Source organism: Onychostoma macrolepis, chromosome 20 (assembly GCF_012432095.1).
Source record: "Onychostoma macrolepis isolate SWU-2019 chromosome 20, ASM1243209v1, whole genome shotgun sequence".
NCBI lineage: Eukaryota > Metazoa > Chordata > Actinopteri > Cypriniformes > Cyprinidae > Onychostoma > Onychostoma macrolepis.
Window position 1 is genome coordinate 29,399,784 of NC_081174.1, and position 20,814 is coordinate 29,420,597.

At 33.4% G+C, this 20,814-nt stretch overlaps 1 protein-coding gene across 2 annotated transcripts in view; it reads left to right on the forward strand.

The window, feature by feature from the left end:
* slc24a4b (solute carrier family 24 member 4b) overlaps positions 1–13,805 on the forward strand; it is a 48,484-nt gene extending 34,679 nt beyond the window's left edge. For both annotated transcript variants that reach the window (XM_058756859.1, XM_058756860.1), the window contains 11 exons: positions 488–562; positions 828–853; positions 934–987; positions 1,438–1,586; positions 3,071–3,240; positions 3,896–4,037; positions 5,091–5,257; positions 5,345–5,459; positions 6,588–6,700; positions 6,861–6,926; positions 9,501–13,805. In XM_058756859.1, the coding sequence (XP_058612842.1) occupies positions 488–562; positions 828–853; positions 934–987; positions 1,438–1,586; positions 3,071–3,240; positions 3,896–4,037; positions 5,091–5,257; positions 5,345–5,459; positions 6,588–6,700; positions 6,861–6,926; positions 9,501–9,650 (1,227 nt within the window). In that variant the 3' untranslated portion in view covers positions 9,651–13,805. The remainder of the gene's footprint in view (positions 1–487; positions 563–827; positions 854–933; positions 988–1,437; positions 1,587–3,070; positions 3,241–3,895; positions 4,038–5,090; positions 5,258–5,344; positions 5,460–6,587; positions 6,701–6,860; positions 6,927–9,500) is intronic.
* The last annotated feature ends 7,009 nt before the right edge of the window (positions 13,806–20,814 follow it).

Sequence of the window (20,814 nt, forward strand, 5' to 3'; positions counted from 1 at the left end):
TCAAAAACACTGAAAAAATGCTTATTTTTTGACATCGATGGTTCCATAAAGACTCTTTAACATCCATGGAATTTTTGCAGTACATAAAAGGTTCTTTATAGTGAAAAAGATTCTTCAGATTATTAAAATATTCTTCACACTAAGAAACTATACCTTCCAACTTAACCTTGACCCTGTTTTGTTTTGGGTTTTTTTCAATATTAACTGCATTTTTTATTCTTTAACTTATCGTTTTCTTGGGTTTAATTATTTGTTTGTTCATTTATTTACTCATTTGATGAGAAAAGGTTTTTACACAAAATGCAGTTAAAAATAAATTCATTTTTATTTCTGATATTTGCACATAATGAGGTTGAAGTCTTATTGTTTTATTCTGTTTCACGTTTTTGCTTTGTTCTCTCTGTTTGTAAATCATAGGTCATATTCAGTGTACGGTGTGTCTTCATGAGTTTATGTATTTAACAGTAGTCTGTGTTGTTGTCTGTAGGTGGTCTACCTGACCCGGTGGGCTGTTTTCCGTGACTCTTTCTTCTACATATTGTCTGTAATTGCTCTAATTGTGGTGAGTCTCAAATGAATATCTGCTCTGTTAAAAACAAAAAAAAAAAAAAAACTCTGAGATTTCCTATTGACTCTACACCAAAAGATAGAAATAACTGTCTTAAAACCATTTTTTAGCTCGTGAAAATACTAGTGTTCTAATAATTTTGGCCACCACTGCACATATATATATATATATTTTTTTTTTTTTCTCAATTAAAATTCTATTAGAACTAAACCGTAACAGAACTGATTATCTTTTTGTTTGTCTTGTCACGTGACATCAGTTCATCTATGACGAAAAGATTGTGTGGTGAGTCTGTTTTCATTTTCCTCTCTTGTCTGATTTTTGTAAGTTTCCATCTGACGTGTGGTTTTGATCATGTGTTTCAGGTGGGAGAGTCTGGTGCTGGTGGTCATGTATGCTGTATATATCCTCATCATGAAGTGAGTTTATATACACACAGTAAAGACATTTATAATGTGACAAATGATTTCTATTGCAAATAAATGCTGTTCTTTTGAACTTTCTATTCATTAAAGAATCCTGAAAAATAAAATGCATTACAGTTTTTTTTCAAAAATATGAAGCAGCACAAATATGAATCATTAATTATAATCAGAAATGTTTCTTGAGCAGCAAATCAGCATATTAGAATGATTTCTGAAGAATCATGTGACACTGAAGATTGGAGTAATGATGCTGAAATTTCAGATTTACATGACAGGAATAAATTACAGTTTACAATATATTCAAGTAGAAAAGTATTATTTGAAATTGTTATAATATTTTACAGTATTACTGTATTTATGATCAAATAATTGCAGCCTTGGAGAGCAGGAGAGATTCAAATTCAAATTGGAAGAAAACTCTCTTTTTGTTTTTGTCTGTATTAGATTTAACACAAGCATGCAGAAGTTTTTCACAAGAGGAGGCAACAAGAACGTTGCCAATGGAAACGCGGCGGCCGGCAGTGAACTGGAGGACGGTAAAGACAGTTTAGACTGTAACTGGGACGATCTGTCAGTACCGCTGCTGGGTCCAGGTAAGACTAAACAGACAGGCTTTAAAAAATACAGATGTAATATAAGTCATAATCCATAATTCCATACCCATGTCACCCTCAGTACAAGTATGAGGTCACCTGTCCTCAGATTTTGAACAAATATTGTAGAAAACATGTCACACAAGAAGACAGTGACTTTGCTAGAAATGTAATATGTTTAAATGTTCTGCAAGTTTTAAATATAGTCAGTTATCTCCAAACATCTGAATTATAATCTTTGTAGGGTGTCTTTATGTATATGTCTATAATATGAGAAATGTTATTCATACACACTGTGACTTGAATGATGTTTTCACTTATTGAATTACATTGTTTATATATATTACATGAAATTATTATTATTATTAGTTGCACGTCACATCATGTCACTTTACTTTATTATTATTATATAATTATGAAGCTCATAATGAAGAAATAAATGTTTTATTAAAAAGCAGAAATTATTATTATTATTTAAATTTGGCAAAATATCTTGACATAATCTTTTAGAGAATTTAAAAAAACATTTAAAAAACAATTCAGAAATACTGTGACTTGAATAATGGTTTAATTTACTGAATTGCAATATTTTTTAATATATTACATATATAACATTTTAAAAGGCGGAATTATTTTTAAAAATTGTCAAAATCCTGTATCTTGGCCTAATCTTAAGTCATTCAAAAACATACAGTGACATCTATTGAAAAAAAAAAAAAAAAAAAATATATATATATATATATATATATATATATATATATATATATTTATTTATTTATTTATTTTTGTTAATTTGGCATAATCTTGTACTGTTTATACTGTTAAGTTCTTTTCATAGGCATTTTTACCAGTAAGATTTTTATTCTTAAAAATATCAGATTATTTTTAATTTGAGGGTTAGTTCAGGTTATTATTCAGGCCACATGAAAACAAAGTTTGGTGTGTTTGTTTTAAACTAGATTTATAAAATATATTTCTTGGACATCTTGATCTTCTCATTTATTGCACATGCTCTGAACAGCACGGCTGGTTTTATTCTGTCTTTATGAGAGAAACGTCCTCCTGGTTCTGTATTAAAGCAGATCCATCCAGTGTGTGAGAAACCTTGTTTTCCAGCTCTTGAGATCTCAGCACTTTTGCCTCTTCCTGCTTCTGTCCGTCTGTGATTGAGAGGTAACGTCACTGTCTCATCCGTCACTTCTGTCTCTTTCTTCGCTGCAGTTTGTCTCTTTCCTCATTCCTCATCTACCTGTTTCTGGCCTCGGTATCTTCACGTTTAACTCTGCCTGCCTGTTTAGTCTTACTAAACCTTTCTGCTTTTACTGCACACTTTTTCTATGATGCTTCTTTAAAAATGCAGCTAAATCATTTGAGAGAGAGGAGTAAATGTCTAATATAAAACATGCTGTTTTAGAATATCAAGAAAGAAACCAGTCAATGTGTTCTGTGTGTATTTCATGGATATTTATTTTGTCTTTCTCAAGTCAAATCCAGTAAGGTTTACAGTCGAGGTTCGGTGGTCATGGTTGATGAAATCATCAACGCCAGTCCTCCAAATTACCGTTTCCCAGAAGCCGGTCTCCGCGTGATGGTCACAAACCACTTCGGACCCAAGACTCGTCTGCGCATGGCCAGCCGTCTCATTATAACAGAGGTACGGCAGAGCAGACACACTGTGATACAGCAAAATAATAATAATAAATAAAAAGGAAAAATTTCAATAAAAATACATTAAAAAATGTACATTTTTTAATAGAATATTCATCATTATTTAAAAAAAAAATCTCAAGAAATTCCCTGCAAAATAAATGATTAAAATATTGTTTTGTATTATTATTATTATTAAGTCATTATTTTCATAACAATTAAAATATACATAAATAAAATAATATAAATAAAGTCAAATTTGGGGTCTGTATTTTTGTTTTTGTTTTTAAAAGACGACTGCTCACCAAGGCTCTTTTTATTCGATGAAAAATACAGTAAAAACATTAATATTGTGATATATTATTAAAATTCCAAATAACTGGTGAATATATGTTAAAATGTAATTTATTGCTGTGATCAAAGCTGAATTTTCAGCGCCATTACTCCAGTCTTCAGTGTCACATGATATTAATGAAAATGAAAATGATTTTTTTATACTGCACATTATAATGTTGTGATCCCTGAATGATTTTTAATTTATTGTTGTTATTTATTATTTTTTCACAAAATAGTACCAAAAAGCCATTTATCATCAACTTATCAGTATCAGTCAGGCTTTTAACACTGGTGCACTACTAGAAAAGTGTGTTTGTTGTGTGTAGCGTCAGAGGTTGGTCCAGTCGGCTAACGGTGTGGAGACGGCTGTGGTGGACGGCAAACCAGACATCGAGAATGGAAACGTGCCAGAAGACAAAACCACGGAAGAGAAAGAGAGTGAACTCACCTCACCGTTCAGATTACCAGGTGAGTAAAAGAGAGTTACTGTTACTTTTCAGAAGAGAATATTTGTGCTGAAATCACCAGATACATTCAGAAAAGAAACGGATGTGATAGAAATGAAAAAGCACATCAGAAAGAGCATTTTAAGGAGCAAATATAAGCTTTTTAACCATTGTGCTGTGCTGAAAATTACCTAATGTGGTGTTCCCGGTCAAAAATGACTAGCATTAAACAAATTGCTTGTAAATCTGTCATTATGCTATATGAACACCAAATCTTGGATTCAATCTTTTTGTCAGCTTGTTTTCTTTCAATTATCACAGGTTTAGTTTTTTTTTTTTTTTTTGGATTTTTGGATCATTTTGGTAATTTCCACTCAAAACCTATGATCAGTCAGTCCCAAGAACAAATACAAAACCTGTGCTAATTTAAAGAAAACAAGTTGATAAGTGTGGGAAAAAAATCCTGAAAAGTATGCTATATTGTCTATTATGCTATATTAAATATGCTATATTATCACTATATCTGGATGCAGTTGTTTCAATCATTTTGCCAACTTATTTACTTACAGTTAGCACAGTTTTTTTCTTTTTGAAAGTGGTCGATTGTAAGCCTTATTGATCCAAGCTTATGTTGTTCCTGAGTGAAAAAAAGCATAATTTGTGGATAATTTTGGTCATTTTCACACAAAAACTGAGATCAGGGAGGCCTACGCCCAATCCAGAAATTAATACAAAACCTGTGCTAATTTAAAGAAAACAAGGTGATAAAGTTAAATCCAATATGTAGCAATAATATAGCACAATGACAGATTTACAAGCAATTTTTGACCAGGAACACCATGTGTAAAAAAAAAAAAGCTGGGGGAAAATCCTAAAGAAGTACAAAAATGATTGCATTTTTCAGGTTTGAGAAGCTGTTATACCTGTTATAGGAAAAAGAAAATCCTATCCGGGTTAATATAACAGGAACACAACATGAGGGTTAAAGGAACGGTATCTAGTTTGTAAGCAATAGCAGAAAATGAGTTTTATAGCACTGCAGTGTGGCTTTAAAACAGTACGTTGTGTGTTTCAGACGGCTGTATGAACAGAACTAAATGGCTGATCTCTTGGCCGTTGTTGTTGATCCTGTTCTTCACCATCCCAAACTGTGCCAAGTCTCGCTGGGAGAAATACTTCATGTTCTCCTTCATCCTCTCCACCGTCTGGATCGCCGTCTTTTCCTACTTCATGGTGTGGATGGTACGTGCCACATGTCTGCCAGTCTCTCTCTCGCTCCGCTTAGTCTGTCTTGTTTTTAGTGAAGCTTTACTCTGTCTTGTATTGTAGGTGACGATCATCGGATACACGCTCGGCATTCCCGACGTCATCATGGGCATCACGTTTCTGGCGGCGGGCACGAGCGTCCCGGACTGCATCGCCAGCCTGATCGTGGCTCGTCAAGGTAGATCGATCGCACCCTTCTGATCAATAAACCTGGGGCAGGATGAATTTAACATGAAATACAGACTCTTCTACCTTCACATGTCTAATCAAAGTGCTACAGCACACATGATGTGATTTCCTGTTCCTGTGTCACTATCAATCACTTTACCTCAGACATGGACTGCATCTCAATGCTGCCTGCCCTGTGCAGAATACAAGATTACATAGCACATAGTATAGACTTAGGATGAGTTTGTAATGGTTCTCTTTTGACTTTTCCAGCCATAGAAAAATACTGAGGCTCATATTACATTGAAGTTTAAATTGATGTGTCTAAAAGATTACGTGTGTAATTTCTGGCATGAAATGTAATTTTTATAGTCCATGTGTTTTAGGATTCTCAAACAAAAGGATCAATATTTTAATAGTGACGACGTAATGATAAAGTAAATGATAACATTATTATTATTATCATTATTGTATTTTTTATCTGACTAAATCGTATGTTGTTTTATAAAATAACACTTTATGGAAACACTTCTTGTGGCTGCTTTTCTGCTGTTTCCTTTATAGTTTTGCATTTCTATTGAAAAAGACTTATTGACATAGTATGTCATTTCTGGCACAGAATGTAATTTTTACAGTTAAATGCAATGTTTTTCTAGCAGGATGCTTTTTTATTTTTATAATGTTTTATTAATAATAATAATAATAATAATAATAATAATAATAATAATAATAATACATTTTTGAGTAAATAATTTTTACAACAACAACAATGATTAATAATAATAATAATATTTATTATTATTTAATTATTAATTAATTATAAAAAATATTTTAATAATATAAATATATTTTTAATGAACTTTTGGTAAATCTACATCCACTGTTTCATTTATAGTTTTGCATTGCTATTACTTTCCTTATTGTTTTGTTTTCCTTATTATGTTGCGTATTACTTTTGGCTTAAATTTCACCACCGCTACTTTTTCCATTAAGTTCCGTTTTCCATTGCTACTCTTTGATTATATCATGACAAGCCACATCGCACTTATTTTGCATCGCTTTAGGAGAAATGACCTGTGAATCTGCATGATGAGTCGGCATTGCTTGTTCAGTGTGAAAGCGGCTCTCGTTTCTGCAGGTCTGGGAGACATGGCCGTGTCCAACACCATCGGCAGTAACGTCTTTGACATTCTGGTGGGGCTCGGCCTTCCCTGGGCGCTGCAGACCATGGCAGTCGATTATGGATCAGTTGTAAGCACATCCAGCAGCTCGTTCTGTTTGAACTCCTCTCAAACCAGGAGCTTCTGTTGAACACATGAGCGCTGAAACACGAGGTCTCTGTTTATTGTAATGGCTTAATGGCACAGTGGCATTGTGGGAGCTGATGATGCTGTTTCCTCCCTCTGCACAGGTGATGATAAACAGTCGGGGACTGGTTTACTCCGTAGTGCTGCTGCTGGGATCTGTCGCGCTCACCGTGAGTAAATCAGCAGGTTCTCCTGAGACAAATCGTGACTCAATCAGGATCAGATGCAAGCTGTAGACTTTTTCTGTGAATTCTGCTGAAAATGTATTAACTTTTGAATGACAGGTGTGATGATTTGGAGGAAATCTGGCTGCACAGATATCGTGTGGGTCTGTTCATATAGTTAAATAATTTCCCTGCCAATTCTGGTATTGCGGTTTTGATCATTAAAATAAATACTTATCCTTAACTAGAATTTTTTGACGATTGTGTAAGTGTGGAGAATATTATACATTTATTAAAAATAAATAAATAAATAAATAAATTATAAACATCTAGATAAATAAATCAAAGTTAATATATATTATAAATGTTAGAAAATAACAAGTAATTTCTAATGTTACTACATAGGGATTTGTATTTATGTGCTGAATGTATTTTAAAGAATCAAATTGTCATAAAATAATAAAACATCAATTTAAACTAATAATCCGTTTAGCACTTGATAATATAATGACAATATAATTAAAAATGTATTTATAAAGTTATTACAAAGTGATTGACAATGAATATTGCATTTTTGTCTGAATAATTTGATCATAAAATTGTTGATTCAAATACTAAAAAAATTATAAAAACAGATCAATTAAAATTTTAATATTCAGTTTTAACACTATAATATAGAGATGGCAATAGAGTTTAAAATAGAAAGTTATTTCTAAAGTTAGGAAGTGATTAAATTGAATATTGAATTTTTAGTCGCTGAATATTTTGATCATTAAATGGGTGATTCTTTTAAACAAATCAAATAAAGAACATCAGTTTAGAAGAAAATGAACAAATGAAACCACTGTTGTTATGAAGCGAGTGACTATTGCTTAAACTGAATGTTGCATTTTTCATTTTTATTTGATGAAAATGTTTTGATAATCAAATTGTAGATTCTTTTAAATACATTTAAAAATCGATTAATAAAAAATAAAATGAAACGGTTGAATGGGAAATGGGAATGAAATGAGAGTTATATAAAGAGTTATTTCTAATCTTTTTATGAAGTGACAACTGCTTAAACTGAAAATTGTAGTTTTAAAAAAAAATATATTAGCAGAATATGTTTTAGAAATCGCAAACGTTTGTGTATTTTTCTCTGTCTAGACATATCCTAACCGATAGCTGTTACATGTATGTCTCATTGTGTTTTCCCCATGACCTGTACTGTAGTTTCTCAGTCTGCTGGATTAATCGTTCTGTTCACCGGTCGTCTCATTAATGAACTCGTCTGTTCCTTTGTTTGCTTTGTGTACTTAAGCCTTCAGTTCTCCCTCAGTATCTGTTGCTTCTCCTTTATGTTAAGTGCGTGTTACTTCTGTGTTCATTCCAGTATTCCAAGACATTGTTATTAATCTATCTCCGAGTTGTATTCCTCGTCTTTGTGTGTTTCTATACCACACAACAGTGACAATAGCCCAGTTCATTTATTAATTTATAGTAATGCTGTCAATCAATTAAAAAATGTAACCGCGTTAATCACAGTCATGGACTGTGATTAATCATGATTAATCGCAATTTTAAAATACTAGGATTTACCTGTAAATGTGTTGAAAAAGAAATGCATGACAAACTAGTTTAAGGAAACAGAACCTTTCACACTTCCGCCAGCTATGAGACATAATCCTTATTATTCTTTTATCATTATTCTTTTGTTTTTATTCAGCCATTATCAGCCTTTATACTGGCGATAAAACGTTTACCAAGCCACATCGCTTCAATCCCAGTATACATTTACCCAACTATTATCAAAAGTATTTCTAAATAAATACAACAAAACATTTTCTTGTGACCTTACGTGAAGTATTATGACAAAATGCATTATGAAGAAGAATTGGACCTGTTCTGCAGGTGCATTAGAGCTAACATTAGCATCATGCTTCATAAGACAATTTATGAGATTAATAGTGCACTTTTACTCAGAACTCACTTCAAACCACCATCGAGTGTTTGTAATAACTTCCTTTTACGATCACATGTGGAATTTGGTCGTTTACTGTTGTTAAAATATGCTATTTATAGCCTTTTATATAGCTGCACAAATTAGCATTTCAGATGTACGGTTTCATCTCAAGAAGATCACACACAGACCATATCTATCGTAATTGTGTGTTTATTATCTTATATATAATCTATAGTGGCTGTTGTCATGTTTATTTCTGCTGTGTAAAAGCCTGTATGCTCTTCTGAAACTCACGTTGTTTGTGATGTTACAACCGCCTCTCAATTCTTCAATTATCAGGTATACATTCCAAGTATAATACACATTAGTAAAAGGATCTATTTTAATTTGTATTTGTCTATATACACTTTGGGCGGTCGCCGTACATTATAAAAGTAGCCCAAAAAACCGTAACCCATGACTCTGTAATTCTTCCCGCGACTGTATTTTCAAAATAGGCCACTTGTGCCGTTACCCTGGCGTTTTAACATTGACACCCCTAATTTATAGACTTCTTAATGAATCAATTTTACAAATGTACTGAATTGCACAAATGTAAGCTTGTAAGCTTTGTTTCATGTTTTTTTTCACTGCAGATTCTTGGGATTCATCTGAACGGGTGGAAGCTGGACTTCAAGCTGGGCGTTTATGTGCTGGTTCTGTACGCCATCTTCCTCTGCTTCTCCATCATGATCGAATACAACGTCTTCACCTTCGTCAACCTGCCCATGTGTCAGGAAGACTAGACTCCGTATCCCAGAATGCACCGTCCTGATGTCACGAGCTCCGTTCTTGCACTCCAGAACCATCATCACCTCAGACTGGACGAATGCTAGTCTTCATTAGCACCAACGCTTTATTCAAGCTTCTTTCCTTCGACTCGTCTCACTGTGGACGGACGGATACGATCTTCCACTTCAGCTCATTTTCCTGATTTTGACCCCTCCTTGGCAGCTCTTCTCTTCCACTCGAGATCTTTAATATCTCAGAATGCATGGCAAATACGGAGCGTATGGACGCCTGGATAAGCATTCGTCCTTTTCTACATGCCTATACTGATCTGTTTCTTTTTCTTGTCTAACCACCGAATCTCTTCATGCTCACACAACTGTGAATCTTTTGCAGCATATCGCTTTTTTGGCTTAGAAATAAGAAAAATATTTGGAAATGCAAGAGAAACTACCATTTTCTGTTAGTATTGTGTGTCCTAATCAGGTACGATCGTCCATGCAAATCAGTGCAATCTCATTGGTCTAAAAAATCTGCATGTTAATCAGCAACAGTGTTGCAGCTGGCTGTGATTGTCGCAGCGTTGACTCTTTCATTGCAGATGGACTAATTACTTGTCGTTGGAAGCGTGTCATGCCTGATTAGGACACATGCATGGTTATTCTGCATAAAACATTTTCATAATCAGTATTCTTGATCTTGTTTTTTATTTTTTAGTAGAAATATCTAAACATCCTTAAAACAAGATAAATTTACCTGGAAATATTAAGACATCGAGTTCTTAAGAGTTTGCAAAGAATATGTGACCCTGGAGCACAAAACCATTCTTAAATCGCTGGGGTATATTTGTAGCAATAGCCAAAAATACACTGTATGGGTCAAAACTATTGATTTTTCTTTTATGCCAAAAATCGTTAGGACATTAAGTAAAGATCATGTTCCATGAAGATATTTTGTAAATTTCCTGCTGAAACTATATCAAAACTTAATTTTTGATTAGTAATATGCATTGCTAAGAACTTCATTTGGACAACTTTAAAGGTGATTTTCTCAATATTTAGATTTTTTTGCTCCCTCAGATTCCAGATTTTCAAATAGTTGTATCTCAGCCAAATATTGTCAGATCCTAACAAACCATACATCAATGGAAAATTTGAAATGAAAAATTGACCCTTATGACTGGTTTTGTGGTCCAGGGTCACATATATCTTCAATTAAGTACATTTTAATTAGTTTCTTATATCACTTGCAAATTTTTTCAAGCATAAACTTGAATATTTAGTTAAAAGCATAAACCTGACTTAATTTAATTAGATTTATTCTGAGAAAAGGATGAACAATATTTAAAAATACAAGTGAAATTAAAGTATTGCACATCATCTATTACTGTATTGTAAAAAAAAAAAAAAAAAAATTGCAAAGGAAGTTCAGAACAACTTGAAGATGTTAAGACTTTGAGTTATTAAGAGTTTTCAAAGTATATATATATATATCTTCAATTAATTTGATTTTTTGGGGGGCAAATTGTTAAAATCACAAATCTGACTAAATTAAGTTTAAATATTTAAAGACGCAAGAGCAATTAAAGTATTGCATGTCATCCATTGCTATTGTAATAAGAGTAAAAAAAAATGTGGTTCAAATTTAAATACTAGAAGATATTTAGACTTTGCATTGTGAGAAAAATCAACTTGCTTCAAATTTTGTTTTAATGATATTTAGACATTTTAGAAAAGCAGACATAAATACTGATAATGAATAATTTAGTTTTTGCATATAAATTGTAGAATTTGTATATTTTTAATTACAAAAAGCAATGTTCCTGTTTCATGATTTTAGGAGGTTTTGCCGTAGCCTCTTTGAGGGCTCTGTGAATATAAACTTGCCTGTGAAGAGATTTAATCATATTTATTTATAGATGAGCATCTGCGATGTGGTTTCTGGTGGTTTTGGTCTAGTCTTATACTCTTGAGGGGCTCTTTCATTGTGAAATGTAGAAATTAGCACTTTAAAGCAAGCAAGCGAGCGGTTGGGTCTCAATCAGAAGTGCTTCCCTCTGTCAGACGTGTGTGTTTGTGTGTAGGTGTTTGTGTGTGTGTATTTGTGCACATCAGGGGAAGATCTTTGGACAGTCCCTCATCTGACCAATCCACGCACTGCAAAAAAAATCAGATTCTTCCTCTGTACTTCTGTCTTGTTTTCCAGTACAAATTTAAAAAAATACTTAATTCAAGATACATTTACTTGAGAAGCAAAATGAAAGATATGAAGTCTTTGTTACTGAAAAAACAAAAAAAAAGACAAAACTAAATCCATTTTGATCAATAATGCAAACAAGCTTAAGCTTTTTTTCCCCTTAAGCTTAAACTCACTCATCTTTGATAATTTTTTCAAAAAACAGTTTTGCTTTATAAATCTTTTTTTTTTTTTTAATGTTTAAAAATAAAGTTAGTTTTTGCTTAAAACAAGAAAACATCTAAAAAAAAAAAAAAAAATCTATTTTCAGAAAACAAGATTTGAGAAGTGACAAAGTCTTGTTTTCTTTAAAAAAAACAAAAACAAAGTATCAAAATTAAGTTGGAAATCTTATTTTTTGACCCCATTGGCAGATATTACCACTTGTTTTTAATTAATTAAAATATTAGGTCTTTTTTTCTGAAAAATCAAAATTAAGTGAGTTTAAGCTTAAAACAAGAATAAGTGTCTGGTAAAACAAAATTTTTTTTGACCCTGTTGACAGGTACTTTTCTCATTTTAAAGAAAAACTCACATTTTTCATGAAACAAGTCATTTTGCTTCTCAAATAAATGATTTGAGATTGATTTAAGAATGTATTTATACTAGAAAATGAGCCAAAAACACAAAGGAAGGTCTTTTTTTGCAGTGTGAGCACAGCCACCATCAGCACACGCCTGTGAGTGCAGTGCATAGTGGGACGTTCCACTGAGGCGATCTCTGGACAGTCGTCTCCATGGCAACCATGGCCCTTGCCCATTTCCGACCCGGCAGCTACAGAACCAAACCTCCGCGGTCTTTCTCCCATCATGCGGATCCAAACGTGACTCAAAGATTGTGGAAATCCGCAGCTGTTTTTGTGTCGGGAGAACGGGGTTAATGCAATATAAGCACTGCACAGAGTCATTTTTTTATGAATGTTGGAAGTGAAATAGCAATAGGATGTGGACTTGCAGTGGACACTATGCAGGGAGGATGTGGCTGTGCTCTCCAGGGCATTAACTTCCTCCTCACAGGGCGCTTCCAGACTCAAACACAGACTAATGAGCTGCCTTGAACTTCTGAGTGGAAGACGAGCTTCAGTGAGACGTGATTGAGACGGTGAAAGTGTTTATTTTTTGGTTTAAGCACGTCTTGCGCATCCTCCAAACTCAACTTCATCCAGAGACAGTTACCGTAGTTCCTCTTGACTTTTCGCACAGACACTTCATGTATATGCATTTCTGACTGATACAGGAACATTTAAAGAACAAAACCAAGCATAGATGAATATTCTCTAGTGCCATTTTGTAATAAAAAATGGGGTCAAATCTCACAAAACATGTCCATGGTATATTTCACCCCGAATCAAAAGCTGACGTTGTATTTTGCACACGAAGTCTGTTTTTGTGCCATTAAAAATTGTTTATTGTAACACTGATTTAAAGAGAATTAAGCGCATTTCCCCCTCAAACTCTCAATGTTTCAATGTTTTTTTTCCCCATTTTGATTTATTTTATAATTATAATGTATTGAAGCCTTTTTGTTTCCACCCAAGAATAATTGTGATTTTTATCTCACAATTCTGACCTTTCCCCCAGAGTTCATTTAAATCTCAAAATTCTGACCTTTTTCTTCACAATTTTTAGTTTACATCTTGCAATTTTATTTATTTATTTATTTATTTTTTTTGTCAAAGGGTAAAAACATTTAAAAAGGAAAAAAAAAAAAATTGAGACTTTTCCCCTCACAATTCTGAGTTCAAATCTTGCAATTCTGACTTTTTGTCCTCTGAATTTTGTTTGTTCAGTTTATCTCACAATTCCCACTTCTTTTTCCTCAAAATAGTAAGTTTTTATCTCACAATTTAAATGTTTATATGTCACAATTCCTACTTTCTGGAGAACTGCATGAAAAAAGTCTGAATTGTCAAATATATTGTCAAATTGTTTTTTAAATAAATGACAATATATATGTTTGTTGCTTTACATAATATGAATTCATGGGAAATGTGTATAATTGTCATGAAAATAATGTTGCCATGCAAAAACTCTTGGTTCTTAATAACAGACTTCATTTTCTTTATGCAAAATATAATATCTTTATTTACTTTATTTAATTTTGGGGTGCATTTTAACCTGGACATTTTCTAGACAGGTTTTGAAAGATTTACCCTATAATGCACATGTTGATAATGCAGACTTTTACAGCTGTTGGAAGTAATTTGTTCTTACAGTACGTTTGAGATGCTTTGATCATGACTGATTTCCATCAGTTGAACTGGTGGGCTCTTCATTTGAGACTTGATTTGAGATTTTGTTGTATATTAACACACACACACACACACACACTCTGTCTACCAACACAATGATCACATATCTGTTTATGAAGTCACTTTTTTAACAAGTAAAATTCAGATGGCATAATTGTTGTACCTCTACATATTGTGGATTGTATGGGAACTTACAAAATAAGCGCGCGCGCACACACACAAACACATTCAATACGTGTATGAACTGCGACCCCATGCACTGTGACCTCAACGTGATGTGGGATTCATGTCAATAATTATAATAATAAATGTATGATGATCAAAATATAAATATATCTATATTTCATGTAAAGTTAGTTACTATGAACCATAACTGAATACATCTGTAACACGTATATGAATGTATTGTCATGCTTTAATGGACATATCCAGCCAACGCATTTTACTGTAAAGCAATAACATGAGAAAAAAGAAATATAAATATATATGTGAAAAGAATGATTCCTGTACATTTGTCATTTGAAACTTTGAGAAAGGAATGTTTAAAATATGTCACAAATTAAACAATGCCATTTATACCTGTTTCATAGTTTTTTTGTGGCCTGCGCTGTGCTTTAAATGAGTTGTGTGTGCGTAATGTGACGTGAATGAGTAAAGGAGTTCACCCAAAAATAAACATTTGCTGAAAATGTGCTCACCCTCAGGTCATTCAAGATGTAGAGGAGTTTGTTTCGTCATAAGAACAGATTTGGAGAAATGCAGCATTACATCGTTTGCTCACCAATGGGTCCTCTGCAGTGAATGGGTGCCGTCAGAATGAGAGTCCAAACCGCTGATAAAATAATCCACACCACTCCAGGCCATCAGCTAACATCTTGAGAAGTGAAAAGCTGCATGTTTGTCCGTAAGAAACAAATCCATTAAAACACCTCTTCTGGCCAAAATAATCCATAATAACGCTTCCTCCAGTGACAAAGTCCATCTCCTGTTGTCTCACACATCAAATTGTTTTGTTTTCGCTTGTAAACGGTGCTTGATCTGTGCATATTTCTCTCCTGATTCAGACAAGACGACTTTTTCATTGAAGAAAGCAGTATTATGGTTAGAGGACTTGTATTTTAGCCAGAGGCAATGGTTTGAAGTTAAATAATCATCAATCATTAATGATAGATTTGTTTCTTACAAACATGCAGCTTTTGTCTTCACAAGATGTTATTTGATGGACTGGAGTGGTGTGGATTACTTGTGGATTATTGTGATGTTTTTTATCAGCTGTTTGGACTCTCATTCTGACGGCACCCATTCACTGCAGAGCATCCATTGATGAGCAAGTGATGGGATGATACATTTCTCCAAATCTGATGAAGAAACAAATTCATCTAGCCTACATCTTGGATGTCTGGAGGTGGGGACATTTTCAGCAAATTTCTATTTTCGGGTGAACTATTTCTTTAAAAATGAATAATGCTGCACTTTGTTTCATAAAGTAATTTTAAAAAATTGTAAAATGATTTTCTGTGACCGGGGATGTTTAACACTAAAGTGAGTTAGTTACTGAGAATCTTTAAAACCCCCAGTTTGTAGTTAAAGAAACAATTGTTTGTCAGCATTATAAGAGTGTCTTGTGATTTTTGAGTGACTATATTGAAGAAGTGTAGGCTATGTGAGAATGTGATTGTGTGGGAAAGGGGAGTAAAAAAGACAAAAGGGGGCTTGTTTCTTATTAATGTTTTAAATTTCTTTTAACTTTTGAGAATGTCATATGGACTCTTTTCACATTTCCGGGGTTTTCAGAAGCGGAAGTCGTCATGGGTAAGCTTATGGTGAACGGAAATTTGACCCAATAGCAAAATAAACATCCACGATAGCATTTCCATGACTTTTCAAAAGAGGAAAAAATATGGAGAGGCTGATTGTGTTTGTCGTCAGGTTAGACACACTCTCACGATGATTTACGATGATAAAGATTGCCTCATCAACTCATCATAGTCTGTGATAAGGGTCCGACACTATTAACAAAATAAAGCGCTGAATGAGATCAAATGTGTATAATAGTAGCTGCTTGGTATCAGGAGTTAATAGGAGGTCAGACGATGGAAGTTTTTTTTTTCTTTTTCTTACAGAACGGCAAGTTTATTGCATCATTACATTACAGCGCAAAGCATCAACACGTGCTGTGCCACAAAAAAAGCAAAGATACACTATTGCCAGTATTGGGACACCCCCTTCTAATGAACAGAGTGCAAATCTTAAATGTTTAAGCGTATAATGATATTCTAGGGAATTGTGTGCTTCTAATTTTATAACAACAGCCTGGACAGGACCCTTTTCTATTCTAACATGGCAATGCCTATATGGCATGGTTCAAAAAGAAATGATTGATTCAGTCAGTGTGGAAGAACTTGACTGGTCTGCAGAAAGCCACACTTTAAATGCAGACCTTGAGCCAAAAACTCATCACCAAACACCAATGACTTGTACATACACTATTTGGACAAAAGTATTGGGACACCCCCTTCTTTGTGGAACTTCAAAAACTGTGTCAACAAAGATGAAACATAATTCATGGTATTTCCATCTGTTGCAAGAGTTTTGGAAGTGTCTAAAATGTCTGTACCCATATGTACAAGTCATTGGTGTCTGGTGATGAGCTTTTGGCTCAAGGTCTGCAGTTAAAGTCACACCAGAGGTGTTCAGTTAGCTTTCTGCAGACCACACTGACAGAATCAATCATTTCTTTTTGAACCTTGCCTTATACACAGAGACACTGTCATGTTAGAATAGAAAACTGTTGCTATAAAATTAGAAGCACACAATTCCCTAGAATAGGCTATCATTATATGCTTAAACATTAAGATTTGTACTCATGAAAATTGCTAAAGTAGTCAAACCTGTTCGTTAGAAGGGGGCAATACTTTTGGCAATATAGTGTATATTCTCTCTTGTGCTCCTTGCATGTTTATCCTTGTTTCTACAGCTTACAGTAAGCCTTATGTTAATGCATTGAAATGAGTTACCAATAATAGGCTAACAGGGCACTGAATCCCAAAGAGAAAACAAATCTATCTTCCCCATCATATTTCAAATGATTGGATTCACTGACCAGCAGGTGGCAGACTAACATCACTGTTTGATTTACAGAGCTTCCCAGATTCAATCACTGGACATGAAACGTTATACAATATTTGCATTCTTAAGTTGCACTTAAGTGTCTCAGTGCTTCTACATTAGATACAAAAAACCTAAACCAAGTAGCATTTGCTTTAAAGAACGATCTCAAGCACAGTTTGCATCAAAAACAGTTGACAAAAATGAAACAGCATTTGAGCACCAATGAGACTTGCATTTTGATCGTTTAATATCTATTGCAACAACATCTGGACATTTGAAAGTGTGACTTTAAGTGTGCAAATATGTTTTTTGGGTCACTTTATGTGCATTAATTATATGTGTGACAAAGAATAAATGCGTTAGAATCAATTCTTATGCGGTTACAAGAACTTATGCTTTTCTTGTAAAAGCCTTTGACTAAACTGCCACATCATCATCATCATCATCATCTGTGCTTTTAAAACCGAATGCTGTTTGATTTAATGGAGTATTTGTATGTGAGCGATATAAACCATCTGCTAGAGCTAAACTCCCTCATTTTTCAGGTAAAATCTCTTATTAAGGGAGCAATTCAGCAGCTGTCAGTGTTGGAGCATTTGCTCCATAATTACAGCAGTTTGACTGGTAAAGCTGCGATTCTGCTCGACCAGTCAAGCGGATATAACAGCCTGCTAGATTACTAACTCTGTCAGGCCTTTTTCAGCATTACACTGCCTCTAGCTGAATGACTGTCATTTTCATAACTGCATATCATTTTTCATCTATGGCCACTTTCTTGATTTATATGTAGATACATAAAAATCACATTGAACGTGATCTGTATGTAAATAAATAAATAACTACAGGTCTGCTCCAATGTGATATTTATGTAAATAACTAAATAAAATAAAAAATATAAAAATAAATAAAAATGTGTACTTGAACGTGATCTGTATGTAAATAAATAAATAACTACAGGTCTGCTCCAAGTGCAAATTTTTATTTATTTTTCCATAAATATTGATTTTTTTTTTTTGCTTTTATTTAGTTATTTACATAAATATCACATTCAAGCACACTTGTGTTTATTTGTTTGTTACTGTTAAAATGCCTTTTGATGTATATTATCATTTTGTTTACCCTTGACCAAGACTTTAAACATTAAACTTTTTTCCAAGATAATTAAAACCATGTGACCAATAATGGCATCACAACTTTGAATCTGCAGAAGTACAAATGAGTGTGACCCGTGCATTTAACCAACAACTTTATGATAGGAAAATAATTTGACAGCGTAATGAGAGTGTTTAAAGATGATTGAGATCGGATGACTTTTTCCATCTGTGATATTTGCTCTGAGCTCAAATTGAACTCTTCCATCTGATTCTGAGTGACTAGACTCACACTAGGAGTTTGGCGCTAATGAGCGGATCTCTTGGTCTCTTTTGTGCTAATGAAACTTCGTACAGTACAGTATAACAACCGGACGATCCATGCGCTTTTCATGTTTCTCTGTGGTTCTCAGTGTTGGAGAGTAACTAGTTACATGGACCAGAGTTAAGTCATTTAATTTCAAAATAAACGTAACTGCAATCTTTTACAGTTACTGAGAAAAAATGTGTTATTTAATTACAGTTACTTATGAAAATGTAAATCATTAGAAAGGAGGTTACGTCTGAATATTTTCACACACACACACAGATTTAATTGATTCTTTCCCAAATTGCATTGACTGCTCTAAAATACAAAACACCAGTGTTTCAGGAGTTTAGGACACGGAGTAGGACACATGATTATTTAATAACTTTTTATTTACAAATTGGCTTTATGTATGTGGTTTATCTTTTGAAATTAACAGGTTTTTTTTTTCTTCCCACAAGCCATAGATGTCAGTGTTTCCTGTCATAGCTATGCAAAGATTTGATTTCTAAAACAGTATCATAGCTATTACACTATATTATATGTTTTTAAATGATTTGATGTTTTAAAATCACATTTTTCTAATTTTGCATTTTTTTTTTTTCAAAATGCTTGAAACTATGGCTTAATTTCTCCAAACCACAGAACACACACACAACATACAAAACGTCACACACATCTTGCAAAAGCAAACACTTCTTTGAAAATTATTTTAACTCTTCTAAAAATGGTATTTTTGCATAGTAACTCTACACACAAACATAACATAATTAGCCGCATACACGGCAAACTACACACAGATGTGAAAAATGTAAAACACTACTCTCATGTGTCTTTTGCTTGTTCAGAGTGCAGTGGAGCACAGGAGTTTGTCATAGCACTCACACATACTGTACATGCATATGCACATATACACTGTGTATACAGTATGTATGACTGATGAATTTTACACAGCTATGCAACTGAACTGAATCAATACTGAACTGACTTGAGCTGTAGAATGACACTATTGACTTCTTGTAGCTGCTTTACAGCAGAATGTAAATTTGATACTATTGTGAAGCTGCTGTGAAACAATCTATATTGTATAAAGCACTTTAGAAATAAAGTTGACTTTCTGACTTGGCTTGTAAGCATGTTCAGTATATATAGATAGATATATATATAGATAGATAGATAGATAGATAGATAGATAGATTATTTTTGTATGTATATATATATGACCCTGGACCACAAAACCAGTCTTAAGTCGCTGGGGTATATTTGTAGCAATAACCAAAAATACATTGTATGGGTCAAAATGATCGATTTTTCTTTTATGCCAAAAATTATTAGGATATTAAGTAAAGATCATGTTCCATGAAGATATTTTGTAAATTTCCTACTGTAAATAGATCAAAATGTCATTTTTGATTAGTGATGCATTGCTTAGAACTTCATTTGGACAACTTTAAAGGCGATTTTCTCAATATTTTGATTTTTTTGCTCCCTCAGATTCCAGATTTTCAAATAGTTGTATCTCAGCCAAATATTGTCAGATCCTAACAAACCATACATCAATGGAAAGCTTATTTATTAATGTATGAATATATGTATAAATCTCAATTTCGAAAAATTGACCCTTATGACTGGTTTTGTGGTCCAGGGTCACATTTACATTTAGTTACATTTAGGGTTACATTTAGTTATTTAGCAGATACTTTTACAGTGTTTTTTTTTTTTTTCACACTTACACACTGCTTACACAGATTTTCAAAACTTTGCCTCTCTTTTTCAAAACTTTACACACAAATCCAAGAATTGCACACACAAAATGCAAAATGCCTCACATCTCTTGCAAAATGAAGCACTGCATTCAAAATATCACAAACATATCTCAAAAGCAAACATTTGTCTTACAATGCAAACACCTTTGCCATAATATTATATTTTTGGATATCATCATACACACACACACACACACACACACACACACACAGTTATTCAAAACCTAAACTCTTCTTTCATGAGCTCCTGTGTACATTTCTGTACAAGATTGAAAGTAATTGGCAGAGAGATGAAAAGTTGAAACAATATGAACAATGAGATTGAAAACAATTTTTTTTTTATCGCTGTAAGCATTAGTGGTTGTGAATACAGTATTACACAGCAAGAAAGAAAGGAAATACATTGTTTGCATCCATTGT